General features: G+C 38.9%; 1 protein-coding gene across 1 annotated transcript in view; it reads left to right on the top strand.

Moving 5' to 3' along the window:
- Positions 1-16,599, top strand: part of LOC145768660 (carboxypeptidase A2-like) — a 38,757-nt gene extending 22,158 nt beyond the window's left edge. Inside the window, exons 10-13 of the mRNA XM_082580217.1 lie at positions 8,311-8,448; positions 9,693-9,777; positions 12,964-13,075; positions 16,385-16,599. Of these exons, the coding sequence (XP_082436343.1) occupies positions 8,311-8,448; positions 9,693-9,777; positions 12,964-13,075; positions 16,385-16,466 (417 nt within the window). The 3' untranslated portion in view covers positions 16,467-16,599. The remainder of the gene's footprint in view (positions 1-8,310; positions 8,449-9,692; positions 9,778-12,963; positions 13,076-16,384) is intronic.
- The last annotated feature ends 1,371 nt before the right edge of the window (positions 16,600-17,970 follow it).

Here is a 17,970-nt window from a genome sequence, read left to right as displayed (position 1 = left end):
GCACAGAAACGGAAAAACAAAATTGATAAAATTCTGTGTTCAATGCAAGAAGACTTTCAAAATAAAATGTGAACTGAGAAATTTGATTAAGAAATGGCGAAAATAGGTCAAAAACCGAGTCTTTATCACCTTTTCTACCTAAAATACACAATCACGAATATATTTTGCGAAATAAATTGATTGAAGTGATAGATAAGACTTTTGACCAACGGCATACTTTTTCCCGTTGTTATTTGATATAAGCCGACGGAGTAATTAGCAATAAGAGAGACGTATACCTGATGGTCTCGGCCAGAAACTCTTGCCACCAAAAGGAAGCAGTAACAGATACGGTTAACCAAGAAACCACGGTTCTACTCTCTGAGTGCATGCGTTTGAGCAATGCACTTGGAGAACAGCTCTTCATCCAGCGTTACCACCAGGGTCAGTGGTTCAAACTCTCTACAAGTATGCAAACCTAACATAAATAAACTTCCGAGAAAGCTTTCTCAGTCCCAGGAAAAAGATTTTCAACATCAATTATTCAATTTTTAGCACAGAATAAAAAATAACTTATAAAAAAGTAAGTTATAAAAAAGTAGTAAAAAAGTTGCACATAACCACGGGTCCACGGCCCATGCATTTAGTCATTCAACTCTGCAATGTGTAAGTTTTCTCAGTCAAAGGGCATAGATTCATATCAACCAACCAACATAAAACTCCAGCAAACAATAGCGCAACTAAACAAGCCAATCCAATGTGAATCCTCTTTATACCGCAGAGCATGTTGCCATCTAACATAATTTATGCTCATACTCATATATAGGGTTCTTGTTCAAAATACAGTAGCCTACATCAATTTCCAAACAACAGTTCATTTCAACCCTTGCTTGCGTTTTGAACTTTCGTAACATATCAACCAATTGAACTAAACAAGTGCAATTATGACATCATAATGGTAAACAGGGCTGAAAATAGGTAATTTGTTAATTGAAATCTTTTGAACAACGATTTCAAAAATATTTTTATCGTCGAATATCTCGAAAACTATAGCCAATTCGAAAAAAAGCTAACTGCATTTTCGGAATCAGGGGCCATAAAATACTCTAAAATAACTCACTCCTTTTGTGCCCAAATTTTGTGTTGGTCTGTGATTATAGATTCACTGACCGCGAAAAGTCTGTAAAATCAACTAAAATGACACTAAAAGCATGCACTATTACTGACTCTCAGACTTGGAGCAGGGTGAAGATGTTCCACGTGGTAGTTAAAAGGGGAAGTGACGTCAAAATCACGTGGTCAAATTTTGAGAAATCCCTTGTTCAAATACTGCTAAACCTAAACAACTTCGAAATTTACAATTTGGAAAAATTTAGAATTATTCCTTGGGTGAACCAGGGTCAAATGTCAAAACCCACCAAAAATTTTTGGTTTGCAAATATCAGTGAGCAAAATGGAACATTATTCCAAACTGACAAAAATTTTAAAGAACATCAAGGAAAATGAGCCACCCTATTAAGTGTGTTGAATTTGATTAAGCTACTTGGCTTCGTATGATTCGTAAGTTCTACAATATCAATATCTTTGACTAGAAACCTGTAAGGTTCTTGGGTGCTTCTTGCCTGTTTGTTTTCATTATGTTTTTGACTTTTAATATTGAAAGGATAACAGACAATCTCTCTCTCTGCTAATCGCAACTTTATATTACAAAAAAAGTTTTATATTGCTTAAAATTTGGCCAAATTATTTATTTGGCAACACTTTCTCGATGATTGCTTTTCTTTTCAATTACCACAGACTTGTGAAAAAACATGCGTTCTTCCGGCTATTTCTTTTCTTTTTCACATGTCCTCCCCTGGCGCCTGCTGGTTTTGTTGGCTCTTTTCCTTCCACAAAAATAAGAGTTAAACTGACTGGTAAAGCGGCGGTCGAATACCTTGTAAATGAACAAAGGAAAGGAATAAAATGCCTCATGTGCGCAAAGAGAAAAAAAAAAAAAAAAAAAAAAACTCATGTGCATTGTGAATCGAGACTGGTTTAACAGCAATTAAGTAACTTCAATCATCACTAGATCTCTATGTATTAATCAATTAATTGTTTCAAATTATCATACGCTGCCTTCGCCTTGTGACGCTGTTCTTGCCCGCTCGGATCAACCTCGCTCTGCTTTCAACGCATTGATCAACTCGATCCCCTGATCAACTCGATGCAGCCTCAAAATTTTCACACTTTTACCGGTAATGTAGCCTATCAGTGCTTCTGGTTTCGATCGCTAGCCTCCCCGACCCAGCTGGGCGAACCTGCCTCAACGTCTGTTCAGTGCACATCCGTGCTCGCCGAATCAAAGCTTGTTCTTCTCCAGTGAGTATTTATTACACTCCCACCTATATTTTTTTGTTTCTATTGATTAATAGAGCCTCTGCTCCACATTTTTATTCGAATTTTGTCTGCCACGAAAGCCAAATAATCTTTAAATAGTTCGACTCTCTTCCTCGTGGTAGACCACAATTTTATCCACTCTGGCAGATCGGATATAAAAGTCAAAGTACCTGCTCCGAGCAGTGATGGGCATTATCGGCGATAATTCATCGTCGATAATTATCGGCGATAAATTTTTATCGCTTATCGTTATCGTTCAATTATTTTTTCAGTTATTGTTTATCGTTATTGGCAAAGGCAATATTTGATTATCGCCGATAATTAATCGCCGATAAATTTTATTTCGGATCAACAAACAAGTGGAAAGACCATGAAAAGTAGTATATTTACTAGCCACCTAGTTAATGAAACTAAAATTAAAACCAGTTCTTCTTCAGTGCCTGAAATGTGTGTGCACAGGTCGTTATCAGGGAAGGGGGCACGCCCCCCTGCAGCGACGACTCTGACAACACAATAATTTTTAAAGTTGCAAATTGCAATGCATGCAACATACGAGGCCGCTTTCACATCGGAAACATGGTGTTTCGCGCCACCTCACGATCAACTATTTTATTCTAGTGTTTTCTTTTTTCGTTGGAAGTGTTAGTTTTTAGTAATTGTCGTAAAACAATAAAATCTCTCTCGTCAAAACATGAAACTTACTGTTTTAATCGCATTAAATCTTTAGATGAGTTGATTAACTAAAATTGCAAGAACTTGCCTTGAGACGTGCGGTTACGTCAAGGCAGCCAAATTATCCATCCCAAGGAGCTGCAGGAGAAATTTTATACCAACCTGGGATAACGAATGTCAGCAAAAATATGATATAATTTATGTCATCCGAACCTGGCTTGACAGCTGCAGCAGCCGCTACAGACTTAACAGACTGCATCAACAGGAAAAAAAGAGATAGATGGGAGGAATCCGTCGCTGGAATAGACTTCACCCACTCAAGTCGTAAAGCCTGGTCAACGCTCAACCTCCTCACAGGCAGGACCACGAAACCAAAGCCATGCCCTATAACGGCCAACTCCATAGCGAAACAACTTCTCGCAAATGGCCAATATCAAGGAGCTGATAAAGCGCATGCCAGAGCAGTGAAAAATGAAATCAATCAACTATGGAAGGTACCCAGTTCAAGCTGTTTCCTATCTACCTCTTTTAACATCTCTGAGTTGGACGCAGCCATCAAACACCTAAAAACTGGCAAATCACAAGGCCCAGACAAGATCCCACCAGAGCTAATTAAACATATTGGACCACTCGCAAGAGAGTGGCTGCGACAGTTCATGTCATTCTGCCTAAAGAAGTTGCTCCTCCCAAAGATCTGGAGGAAAGCTAACATCATAGCCATTAGAAAGCCCAACAAGCCAGCTGATAACCCTAAAAGTTACAGGCCCAATTCCTTGCTCTGTGTACCATACAAGTTACTTGAGCGTCTCTTATTGAGCAGACTCGAACCAATCGTTGATCCAAAACTGCCAAAAGAACAAGCTGGATTCCGACGCGGCCGATGTACAACTGACCAGGTTGTCAAGCTTACGGATGACATCGAAAGTGGTTTTGAAGCCATTGAGAAGGTGGGTGTTGTCCTAGTGGATCTTACAGCAGCCTATGACACTGTGTGGCACCGCGGTCTTACTATAAAACTATTACAACTCTTTCCTGACCGACACATGGTTAAGTTTCTGGTAGAGACCATCTCGAACCGTACCTTCATACTGCATACCAACGAGGGAAAACCCAGCAGACCACGCTGCCTGAAAAATGGCGTCCCCCAAGGGTCAACACTATCGCCACTCCTATTTAATATCTATATAAGTGACCTCCCATGCACTACATCGCAACAGTATGGCTATGCGGATGATCTAGCTCTTCTATACGCTCACAGGAACTGGCACGAGGTGGAAAGAAAACTTGAAATTGACCTGAAACTGGTGGCTGACTATCTGGACAAGTGGAGGCTCAAACTGAATGCGTCGAAAACAACAATCTCCGCTTTCCATCTAAATAATCGGGAATCCCAGCGTCAACTGTCTGTTTCGCTAAAAGGAAATCCTTTACCATATACTCCAAACCCAACTTACCTTGGAGTAAAACTTGACCGACAGTTGACCTACAGACCCCACATCGAGTCACTCCGTGCCAAAGTTACCTCGAGAAATAACCTCTTGAGAAGCCTTGCAGGAACAGGATGGGGAGCCCGAGCATCAACCTTGCGTACAAGTGCACTAGCCTTGGTCTACAGCTCAGCCGAATATGCCACAGCTGTGTGGAACCGTAGCAGACACACAAAAAAGATGGATGTATGCATTAACGACACCTTGCGCATCATCACTGGCTGTCTCCGCCCCACACCTACTGCTTATCTGCCAACTTTGGCTGGCATTGCTCCTGCTCATGTCCGTAGGGAAGAAGCCTCTCACAAACTGGCTTTGCATGCAAGACTCGATCCTCAAAACCTTCTCCACAGTCACTCCCAAAGATATGGACCAGTCAGACCCCAACGCCTGTCATCAAGGCGCCCATTCCATCGATATGCTACACAGCTTGTGGATAAGAACTTCAGCTGCATGGAGACATGGGCCCAGGAATGGAACGAGCTGCCACATATCCCTCCCCAGTTTTCAGTTATACCAGCACTCTCCATCCCTCCTGGAGCAGACCTCTCAAGAAAGGCATGGGTCACATTGAACAGGATCAGATGTGACGTTGGCTGCACTGGAGCTAATCTGTTTAGGTGGGGGTTGCATAATACGCCGATATGTGTCTGCGGAGCGGTAGAACAAACAATGCAACACATACTCCACGAATGTTCCATCTTACGGCCCCCAAGTGGAATCATTGGTATTCGCAAACTGGACCCAACTACCGTATCATGGCTGCACGATGAGGCATTGCCAATCTAAGCTACTACAAGTCAAACGAGAGAGACGTCACAAACTCAGATTAAAAGACAAAATTCACACACAATAACAACACAAGATCGGTTATAGACTGTAAGATCGATTTTTTTCTAGCTTGGCGATATAACTTTAATCCAAAAATAATAACCGAATGCATAAGTGCCATTTAACTTAAAAAGTTAACCCATTTGTGCCTAAAGTGAAAGTACTTAAAAAAATTTTCGGAAAATTTAAATATTGCATAATTATGACCTAAAAAACATATCACAATTATTTTTTTCCTAGTTGTGTTTGTACTTTTTGAGAAAAAAGCCGTCCTATATATAAGACGCTAGGCAAATCTGTTATCAAATTTTACAAGTTTCTTGTGCGTAATGCTTAAGCGTTATTACGTTTTACTTACCGCTCGAAGTGATAAATGGGAAATGTCTTGTTCATGTCTTGTCATGTCATTATTGTCATCAAGCATTTTATTGAAATGAAAGTTCAAAAAATATGAAGATAAAAATTAGCAAAGTAACACAACATCACTGAAACAAGTCATTGCGGAATATGATATTGCTTGAAGCATTTAACATGCAGACCGACATCACATTTTTTGCATCTTGTAGTAGTTTTTGCATGACAATAGGCGGATCGAGTTGCGTGGTAAAATTATACCTAATACAGTATAACCTTTCCCATTTACTGTAGCCTACCTATGCGACATAGCTTACCTCAATCAAATATTTTTATTCCCACTAATACAGAGCCTACATTGTAATTCTTATCTCAACAACTCAGCATTCTGCCATTGCTTTAATGATGGTGTTTACAAAGAAAACAAAAAAAATTATCTGAAATTATCAGTAAATCAATCAATCAATCATTTTATTTTTCGTCATTAACGCATCCGGGACAAAAAAGATACTAACTACAAAAATCGATATAAACCTACCAGCACGTTAACGAACAGGAAAAGATGGCAAAACCTTGAAAGGTTTAAAACGTGCCTGAATGAAAAATTATGTAGTAAGCTATAGCAGACCATAAATATATCAGTAGTTAGCACGGCCACAAAACCCAAAAAACAAATAGCAAAAAATAAAACAAAAACACAGAGAAGCACACATGTAGTAATGAATGACAGCCTAATGAAAAGTGTTATGGATTGAATTTGCCAGTTCCAACATTGATGTGGATGAGCAGTCATAATAATAATAATAGGATGGAGAAAGAAAACCGGGCATAAAAGAAACCCATCCTCAGGCAAAAGCCCATTTCAATGTGGCCCAGGAGAGCAGGTGTTGAGCTCTTTCTATGGTTAGACTGCACATCACACAGTAGCCTAAGACGATTGAGGTTTGATATCCAGTTTAAGTTATTGTTTCTTGTCCTGGTGGGTGATGGAATGGATGAGCTGGTAGATGATGATGTCCTGATGGTGTTGATGAAGCTCTCATCCCCTCTTTGCGAAGTGTCGTGTTGATTATGGAGTATTGCGTTTGCTGTTAATATCTACAGCATACGCATTACGATACAGCATTACGATAATTATGTTATTGTTCTTAAACAAACACGACTAATTTGACAAGCTTGATTATTGCTGACTTTGCTGTAAACAGCCCTTTAAGCAGAAAGCAAAATACAAAGATTGGAATTTTTTATTGTATTTTCATTTGATTTAATGATTTTGCCTACTGCATGTAAGCGGCAGTGTAACTTAATTGATAAAAGCATCCAACTGGTATCTGAAGGTATAATTATAAGTACGGCGATTACCTCAGTGGTTTGATTCTAGATCAAGAGGTTGAAGATTCGATACCCACTGCCGCTATTGCGATTCTATTTATGCATAACTTACAAAAAGTTTTGTCCCTTTACAGTATATTATGTTCGATTTTTCGGCATGTTGATGAAAACAATTCGTGCTGCATGGGATGGGGCAGCGCTAATCAAGAAAAAAACATTATCGTTATCGGACATTATCGGCTGATAATTTATCGTTTATCGTTATCGCTTAACTTTTTTTTGATTTATCGTTATCGCTTTAGGCATTTTTCGTTTATCGATTATCGTTATCGCTTAACTTAAAAATGAGTTATCGCGCCCAACACTGGCTCCGAGGACGCGTGAAGGAGACGTGGGCGCCGCCGGGCGGTCAATTACTGCCGGCTCCAGCGTCTACACGCGACGGGTCGCCCGGCCCGTCGCAGGTCATCTTTCTGGGCTATGCAGAAAGAGCCTGTCTCCCTGGCCCGATCTGCCATTGTAAATTTGTGGACAGGTCATGTAACGTTTTCGATCCACACTCTCCCTCCAAAGGTACCTCGACTCCCCAGCCTGGCCCCCGCGACCTAAGCTGGTGGACTTAACCCTCCGGGTGCATCGTCACCCCTAAATCACGCCGCTGCCCACCGCCGCGGGGTGTGGCAGGCCGGTTTCTTAAAGTCTTCGACCTGGCTATGTTTGTTTGTGCTCTCTCACCGTGTCAATCCTTTGTACCCGTGCGCTGTTGATGCGAATAAAACAGTTGAACACATTACGGTGCGATACTGATGAGCCCAGCCTCATGGGCGAAACAGGAGTCTATCGCTGTCAATTCTTGCTACACATCGGTTGCTGAGAAACATACCACAGACTTGTTATGAATTTTCCAAATCCGCCATTCCACTGTAGTATTCACTGCTACAGTCAATTCATTCACTGCTACAATCAATTTATTCTAGGCAATTCTTTTGACCATGTCGCCTAAAGAAAAGAATATGCTTTTTTTCTGTATTTTTGATTTTAACGCTAGATTTTTCTATGCGACACCTTTTGCGCCAAGTTTTGCGCAGTCAAAATTGCGCGCGGTGTCATCATCGCGAACATAGCCGCGTAAACTATGGGACTGACAACCTGAAGAAAATGTATAAAGACGAATCGTCTTGCCTTGTGACTACCAAATACTGTAATGCTTCCCTGATTGAGATGTTTTTGTTTACATCACAAGGAAGGTTGTAATGATGCAACCATGACTTTTCAGGTTGAAGTGAAATCAAAAGGTAGCTTTATTGACAGCATTCCCAACGTCCAAGCTTACATTGACATCCACGCCTACAGCCAATACTGGATGTATCCGTACGCCTATACCTATTCAAAGACAGTGGATGATGCTCTTCTGGTACATATGATGTGAACTTTAATTCTGCGTAGTATCGGTAGAATCTCTTTCGTAGAGCGTGTGGTAAACATCTTTGGTCAAAATGTTTGCACTATTGATACAGGCTTGGTTAAAGTTATCATTAGCAATATATGCTTGACATCCAATTTCTCTCAATATTTAAAATGTTAGAGAAAAATATGAACACTATAATATAAACGACGACCTTTTAGAGTACATGCATAAAAGTGAGACAAAGTCCAATTTGAAATTCTTTTGTTGCATTTTTCCAGTTAGAAATTCTTATGTTGCATATCGCGCGATTTCGGGTATTTAACCGTCACCACCGTAATAACAAGGCCAATTGTCCGATTGTGATGTCATGCACTGTCGAAACAATAAAAAGTACGAGAATATTAAGCATTCGGCGAAGTATTTAAATGTAAACAACAAACAATGGGGTCAGTCAAGTTGGTGTTGCAACTATAGTTTGTCACTTTAGCCTATGACCTAATTACCTTCATAATTTGCATAAAAATTGTCATTATTACTGCTCGTAGACTAATTTGCTTCTTAGCAACCAAATAACATTTTTAGTCATTTTTTTAAAGTGAACTGCTGTAAATTGTACTGTACTATGCTGTTGATAAAAGTTGTACTGAAGAGGGTTAAATACCCGAAATCGCGCGATATGCAACATAAGAATTTCTAACTGGAAAAATGTAACAAAAGAATTTCAAATTGGACTTTGTCTCACTTTTATGCATGTACTCTAAAAGGTCGTCGTTTATATTATAGTGTTCATATTTTTCTCAAATTTTTGATGCTTTTGTATCTGCTTTACGCGGATCCCCGATTGACTTTACGTTGATACAAGTTTAAAGTAATCGCTCCTTTTTTTTAAATAATTTAAAATATTATTTAGTGTTTTTCAATAATAGAGCTGCTTGCTCAACAGTATCGGGAGTTACTCAAGCTTGTAGCCTCATGTGAAATTTATCTGGCCACAATACTTATTGTACTTAAATCAGAGTGGCGGAATTAATTGTTTATTAAAGTAACCTTAATTTGAAAACTTGTTAAGTGGGTTCCGATGAATAGTTATAGGATGAATAGTTATACAAGAATCCTTCATTTAGGAACTTAGATATGTTTAAAGGATCCATGTAAGTTACTTTACTGTTGACTTAATGCAATGTGGCGTAGTTGGTAATAGTGCGGGTATTTTAAAGATATTTAATTTTTGTCACATTTCAAACTCTTAGGGACTTATTGGGCAGGACAGTGCGCAAGCCATCTACAACGTCCATCAAAAAGTTTACCAAGCTGGACCAATATCTCAAGTGATTTGTAAGTTCCAAGCAAACCATAAATTATCTTGTTTTGCCTTAGAGATCTTTGATTTGTAGTCATTCATTTATTCAAGTTTCGTTGCCTCATGAAGTCATTTTGCTTATTAATAATATCAACTGATAGTCCTCTAGCACAGCGATTTCCAACCGTGTTTTAGTTACGAATCTCTTTTAATAAATTTGCAAGCTAGCGGACCCTTATTTAAGATTTTCCTAGAATTCGATCAGAAAATGTTTTTAGCATGTCCTACTGTAGGGGAAGGTGAGGTAAGTTGAGCCAGTGGGTAAGTTGAGCCACCCCCCGTAACTCAAAAAATAAAAATCGCACCAACTTTCTACTGCCACCTACCTGACCGCTTATCTTATATGGAGCTGTTCTGTAAAGATTATAGGTCTTTGTCTTGTAGAAAGACAGAAAAACTGTTTTTAGTGATTTTAGGAAGTTTTTTGAACTTTTTGAAAAAAAATATTTTTGGAGTTTTACAAAATGTCTGTGGCATTCACCAGTATTGATATGTCTAACAGTAATCACTAATGTTAGCTTATTCAGAAACTATTAAAGTGAGGTTGCTAGCTCATATATGACTGGAGAAATTCCCGTTTAACTTTTAATGGCGCCCTTGAGGTAAGTTGAGCCAGTGATGTACAGGTAAGTTGAGCCGGTGGCTCAACTTACCTCACCTCAGCTGTCAGTGTTAAGTGATGATATATGTAGTCATTAAATAGATAACAAAGTGTATTTTACTCTTTAATAGTCTAAATCTCTGGAAAAAATAATTTGTCCGTTGGTCTATTGAAGTTTAAATTTCTTTGTAGTGTAACTTGCAGCCTACTAGCAACATCCAAGGGAAAACCCGACCTGTGCATTACATTGGTAAAATCGAATGCTTCAATGAAGATGGAGAAATTGAGGCCAACTTTTTAAGAAAAGTGCCTGGAAAGTCCGAGGAAAAGTTGTCCTTTGTCTTTAAAGCAGACGATGAGTGTGCTTTTCTTAAAGAGGATGTCGTTAAAGCTTTCTCACACGACCACTTGGAGAAACTTTCTACCGTCAGCAGAAATTCAGGTTTCCATGCTCTCTTGATCAGTGACATATGGAATAAGTTTAGATCTGACAGACAACGGAAATTGATTTAGAAAATTCACATTTGGAGGTTTATTTAATCAGGATTGTGTAATAATTCATCGTTTTATTTTCTGTTCTGCAGGTCAGTTGACACGATCTGCTAGTACTACATTGATTCAACGTCTGTTGACGTTTGATCAACAAAAAAGTGGCAGATTTGTCTGCCGGGAAGTGCGCAATTTCACAATCGAACAGTCACAACCAGGCCCGGATTTAGGGGGGAAGAGGGGGCAGGTTCCCCGGGCCCCCCGACTTTTAAAGGGCCCCCCTACGTGGAAAAAATGTGATTTTGTGTTATTTTTTCTTCCTTTCAGCCTTTGAAGTTTCTGCAAAATGCTGTGCAGTGCTGGATTGATGCTACTGTAGACGCAGAGGTGGTTTTTCGCGCCGTAGGCTTGAAAAAAAATTTTGCAGGGGGGCCCCCCGATCTAAAAGTGCCCCGGGCCCCCATCACCTAAATCCGCCCTTGGTCACAACAAAATAAATTTATCCTTTTACATGTTGTTCTTTCTTCCTGGTAGCAGCTATGTATTAACTGCTACCCAACCTGTCTTCTTTCTAACTTTCGACTCAAGTTCCACATGTGTTGAGTTAAGATTGTATATTGTTAAAAAGAGACGGGTTCAGTTGTGATGTGGAATAGTCACTGCACATTCTAATACGTCCGTCCGATAGATTTATCACATCGTAAAAGGCCGAACCACGTTTTCGCCAAGCAGCAAAACACGAGAATAGAGAAAAAATAATGAGAGATTGTCGCTCAAGCATGACAGTGCATCGCAATGATGACGTCACCATGGCGTCACAGTCCATGTTACAATTCGGGACAAATATCTGGGCAATAATTTCGTGAATACATGAATTGCATAGCATTTTATAATGTAGGCTACCATCGCTACAGCTTTTGTTATTGAACTAAAATGAGTGGCTCAACTTTCCTCACACCCCGGCTCAACTTACCACGTGGGGTAGGTAAGTTGAGCCAAAATGACGTAATACTTAAAACATGTTTTTTTTCAATATTCTTATGAGTTATGAAAAAATTTTTTTTGTTAAATTAAGGCCAAAGCATCAACCATTATGCTGCCACTTTCACTTTTATTGTAAACCAAGCGGTTTTCTTAGTAGAAGCGTTTAAGTAAAAAGTGGCTCAACTTACCTCATCCTCCCCTACTAATAAAAAAGGATATTTATTGTAATATCGGATATGCACAATAGCAGACCTAAACAAAATATTGGAGGCCCCCTCATTTTCAACGACGTACAAATTCATGTATATTTCAATGTACTATAATGCTGAGAACAAGCAATTTCTGCGCCGCTGTGGTAAATAGTCAAGTAAGTTTTTCTGGAGCGAGCGAAGTAAGAAATTTTTTTTGGGGCAAAAACGGAGAAAAAACATGTTTTTTCTCCGTTTGGTAGGGGGAAACGTGACCAACTACTCACCCCTCCCCTGTATCCGCCACTAGACATATATGACAGCTGCTAAGAATTTTAATGAAATAAAATGATTTAAATAAAACATGCGAGACTTGAACGTACAAGATAAAGGAGTGTAGCATATGATTACAAACAAAATAAAGAAAAATAAGATAGAACAAAAACGCTGATGATAGTCTGTCAATTATTATAGTAGTATGTTAATCTTTATAGCAGTCTGTCAATCTTTATGGCAGTCTGTCAATTTTTATAGCAGTCTGTCAATCATTATGGCAGCCTGTCAATCATTATGGCAGTTTGTCAATCATTATGGCAGTCTGTCAATCTTTATGGCAGTCTGTCAATTATTATAATAGTAGTCTGTTGTGATTCATTTTCAATTTTTCTTTATTGTTCTCATTGATCGTTGCGCAAACAATGGAGATGTAGCCTACACCAAAGCACTCACACACTTCTTTACAGTATCTCACGGACACTCAAGGAAGCCACACACCTCAGGTTGGGGACCTGTGCTCTGGCACATTACGATATCATATCACGATTTATAGCTTTCATAAGCTATCACTGTATAAAATAACGCTGTAAAGTTGCATGTACTCTAGCAGAATTTTTTTTCAGATCAAGCATCGGGCAGCACCGTCGATTACATGTACGACAAGCTTGGCATCAAGTGCCCCTTTGCTGCTGAGTTGAGAGATACTGGGTTGTATGGGTTTACATTGCCAGAAAGGTAAGCTTTCTGCAAACATAACGTGAGTTAGCAAATTTAAAAAAGTATATCTTCAATTTTACCCACACTGAGGCAGTACTTGCAACCAGAAATTGGTCGGTTTCACTGTACGCTAACTTGAAGATTATCGGGCTACTTAGGTTTTTCCAGTTTCCAAGTTCTTTGCAACCACGTCACATATCAGGCTTCACCTCATCTTTGCTGGTTTTCTAAATGCCGTTCCTTAAATTGATAATTTTTTCTTTCAACAATTTATTAGCTTAAATGACTAGACCTAATTGTCTCTAGGCATTTACACCTGCTAACCTTCATCTTCTTTGCAATAGATTGAGTTTCGCTTTTCACAGCAGGATCGTTTTTTTACTTCACAAATGTAGGACTAGGTAGGCTACAAACGACCTGTTTTATCCTAATGCTGTGGGTGGGTTTGCTGTGGTGGTAGCAGTTTGTCACGAACTTTTGGAACACAGTTCCCTAGTTATGTAGGCTACTATTACGAGTGATGTTGGAGTCAGAGAGTTATCTATTTTGCTAGGCGGAGTTGATTAATTGTTAGTTTTCCTTTGAATATTCAAATGTGTCATAGCCTTCCCAGGTCTCAACATGTTTTGATACATCGTTTGAGTTAAACGTTTATCTTAGATCAGAGAGTAGACGAGATTGTACATGCCCCTAATGAACAGGTATCTGTGTCACTATCTGTGTCACAGGTATCTGTATCAGAGTCACTAAAATGCAATGTAGGCCTAGATAACTTTTGGCATCACCATGGTTCTTCCAAAAAATAAAACAAATTTTGTCTGAAGCAATAAAAGTATTGACATTCAGTGAGTTGGATAACTCAAACCAGGGTAGTACTTCAACATGCTTCTTGGTGTGTTAGGGTTCATCGAAAATTAATTATAATCATCGATTTTCTTCGCCACTCCAAAAACCAAGGGTCGAGAGGCTATGTTTTATACAATCCTTCAGTGGTGTTGACTCAGTCTAGAACTCTAGATGTTTGAGCATGTCAACAGCCACTGAATTGATTCGTCATCCAGTTCTCGCAGACCAATAAATATCACCGATGATATCATATTATAATTATTATTATCGAAAGTTATAAAAGAGCAAGAGAAGTCATTTATAACATAATTTGATAGAAATGTCGGTTCACATAATACATAGTTCATGACAATGCAGCAGATTATAACAGCGTTCAGAGCCCACGCTGACTGTTTTATGTACAATACGTAAGGCTCACAAAAATAGCAGTGCAAATAAAAACAATTAGGTTTAGTCGGGTTAGCTTGATTGCTTTGTATAACCTCATTTTGTAACGTGAATACAGCAATGTTTGTGGAAGAGTGGGCACCCAACTTCATCGCTCAGTAATTTGAAGTAAAATCGAGGCTCTGGCGAAGTCTTGAGGTTGGAACACATCGTCTGGTTCAGAGAAGAAACAAACTTTGGCTTAGTCTGGATGCTGTTTAGAGTTTCTTTCTAAAAATGTAACTTATCTCAAATTGTTTTTTCTATCATTGGGGAGAAGTAATTGGCCTGCAAGTTCACTAGTTTTCTCATCAAATATTTCATACCAAGACTGGAACAGTTTGGTTTCTTGCTGATTTCAGTCTATGTAGTATGTAGCCTACTGTATGAATTCTGTACATTGGTAAAACTGCTTGGGGAAGAATCGCAAACGAAAAGTTAGACGTAGACGTATGACCTCTAGATGATTTGTAATGTTAGTAGTTGAATGGACCGAGCTTGAAGACAGATAACAATTTCACGACTGATAACACAGGTTAACAAAATTTGAAAAAAAATTTTAATCGAGAATGGGAGTAACTTTTCTTAGACCACAATTTGCTGCTGATTTCAAATCTGGCGCTAGTTTCGCTCTAGCACATCAGGTTTTAAAGTTATTGGTCTGAAAATTTTTGACCAGAAACGTCAATATTGCGTTCAAATACCGATTTTGTCGCTACAATTTTCAAATTTAGATTAGCTTCAGAGAGCAGAGTGTTTCAGATTTGTGCATTGTTTTCACAGATTCAACACTATTTAGTTGCATATGTATGCATATTAGACACTAGAGTGCAAAAAATGCCTATTAAACCTTGTCTGAGGTACTAAATACTTGAGCTAGCACAATACTGAAGTGTCAGGTTTTTAAGCTCCCTGTATTATATTACAAAAACACAAGAAAACGTTCAGCATGATACCAAAGATAGTGTTTAAAATGTTGCAATGACACTTAGACATTGCTGCATTAAAATCGCTGGGCATAGGTGTACATGTTGGATCATCGCGATGCAGCATCCAGCAGTAATCACCCATCATCCTTTCGTTCCAGAACCCTTGATAGCGTGCTTTCATGCTTTGGATACCTTGGTGAAACCTTTCACCTTGTTCATCACTTACTGCACCAAGGTTCTCAGGGAAAAAAGTCTAGGTGGGAATGAAGAAAATGAATCTTGAGAGACATGCGGCAGCCCATGTCATTGTAAGTTGAGAGCAACCTTTCAAGACCTTTTCTGAAGGAAGCAGCCTTGAAATTTCCCATAAAGTCAAAGCATAACCATTTAAAGGATTGCCATGCTCGACATTCTGATGAAGTGAGTGATTTTTCAAAGTCAGTATCTTTTAAAACTTCTCGAATCTGTGGACCAACAAATATTCCTTCTTTAAGCTATGCATGACTTAGTTTTGGAAATTTCTTACAGAGGTACAGAAAACCGTTTGAATTTGATTTGCCCATTGCTTTCACAAAATTCTTCATCAAGCCGAGTTTGATATGTAATGGCGGCAAAAGAATTTTGTCAGGATTAACTAGCGGGACATTTTGGACACTTTCTCATCCAGGATTGTAGGAGCTTCTTGTTGGCCAATCCTTTTTCTGGTAGTGCTCAGTAGTAGCGCGACTATCCCACAGACACAAGAAACAACAGTACTTTGTAAATCCCCCTTGCATCCCCATTAAGATTCCAATCATTTTCAGGTCTCCACAAATACTCCACTCATAATCCCTGTAATTAATAGCATTGAGAAGAATTTCGATGTTTTCATAAGATTCCTTTAGGTGCACCGATTGTGCTATGGGAATGGATGGCTTTTCATTTCCGTTATGTAAAAGAACAGCTTTCAGGCTTCTTTTCGAGAAATATTATTATTTAGCAATTGGGACCAGAAAAAACAAATTAAAATTGTACGCAACAGATCGACTTTTAAAATATTTTATAGGGTAATTTGTGTGTTCCTGGTAGGCTACTGCAGTTTTATGATTAACCTTTGAAGAGAATTTATTTCGTACTTTCTGTGCAGATTTATTCAACCCACTGCAGAGGAAACTCTCGCAGGCCTCAAAGTCATCGCCACTTACGTTTCAAATGGACAGTGTGCTTGATCATCATGGCAATACTGTCGTAATCTACAACTCACATCTTTTAACCGATACAACAATTACTGGTAGTTTATAATCTGTGCGTTACTTTGGAAAATTGCTTCAATTCACCGTTTAAATACATCATGGCATTCTGTATGAATTGTTCTCACGGTTGTGTGACACGTATAAAGGAAGCGACGTCAGTGGTCGTCAGTTGAAAGCTATTGAACAGCAGTGTTTAGAAAATATGTAGTTAGCAAGCCATTTACTACGCACAAACAGTTTGGCAAACAAAGTAGCCTGATTGGGACTATGCATGACAAAAGTAGCTTGTTTCATGATTAAGTCAGGGGTGCGCAATCTTTCATATATCCGGGCCATACATCTGTATTTATGCTTGTACGCAGGCCCAACTTGCATCTCCTCATCGAGTTATCCAAACACGAAAATTAACCGATCTAGTTCACCACTAATCAACATACAAGTTTAGCCAAGATAATACAAATCCACCATCTCATTTCTCATTCGGCTACGGCACAATACTATGTAGGCTACTGTTATAATATTGCGTGTGATGCATTGGGAATATTAGGTGCGGTGTAGTAGTAGGCGAGTTATGTTTGTTTATTATTTTAAACGTTACACATGATACGTAGGTCACTTATATCGGTTCGCCATTGATGTGGTAAACGAACACAAAGCCAACTACAACGTAAGATACCCCTACAACAAACTGAGGATTGTGAGGAACTGAGGAATGTGCAAACACTTAACAGTCATTTTGTAGTAAGCTAAATGTGTTTTATGTCTCATTGAATTTGAAACGATATAAAATTTTGAGAATCCAAATTGCCAAAGTATGCTCACTGAATCTCCAATCACTATAAAACTCAGTTTTACATGAGAAAAAGGACGTTATTTTTATCAGTGATGCCAGATGCTTTCCCAACACAAGAGTGGAAATCTAATTTATTTTTTATGGCAACAAGAGCACAAGTCATCATCATCAACCAATTTTGATTATACAGGCCATGAATTAATCCTCGGGTCGAGGGTGTGGCCTGTCTAAATGTAATCAAAATCTACACAAAACATTAATCAAACCCTACTCAAGCTATTTACTTATACTGGCGGTTTGGACTGCTATCGAGCGTAACAGCAGATCGGCCCCCAGTCAAATTTGAAACTTGCTGGTTGGCATAGCCTGAGTATGCATAGGATAGGTGGCCGTGGTCTAAAGCAGTGGTTCCCAAACTGTGGCACGCGAAGGTCTTTCAGATGGTACGCGAGAAATTCACTTAAATTGACACTTGGGCGTCCCACGGTTGACAGTAGTTCAAATAAAATGAGCAATAACAATAAATACAATTTGCGCAAACTTTCAGATTACTGAATGTGCATTATTGTGTCACAATTAATTTCATTCGTAGGAGATTCAAGCGTTTATGACGCAACATTTAGGTCAGTGGTTTTTCAACTTTTTTCGTTGCCACGTTTTTGAAAAAAGTTTGTTGGACTTGTGACC

Source organism: Aplidium turbinatum, chromosome 4 (genome assembly GCF_918807975.1).
Source record: "Aplidium turbinatum chromosome 4, kaAplTurb1.1, whole genome shotgun sequence".
In the NCBI taxonomy this organism is placed as follows: Eukaryota; Metazoa; Chordata; class Ascidiacea; order Aplousobranchia; family Polyclinidae; genus Aplidium; species Aplidium turbinatum.
Note: the sequence above shows the minus strand (reverse complement) of the source record. Positions and strands in the feature narration are given on the sequence as shown.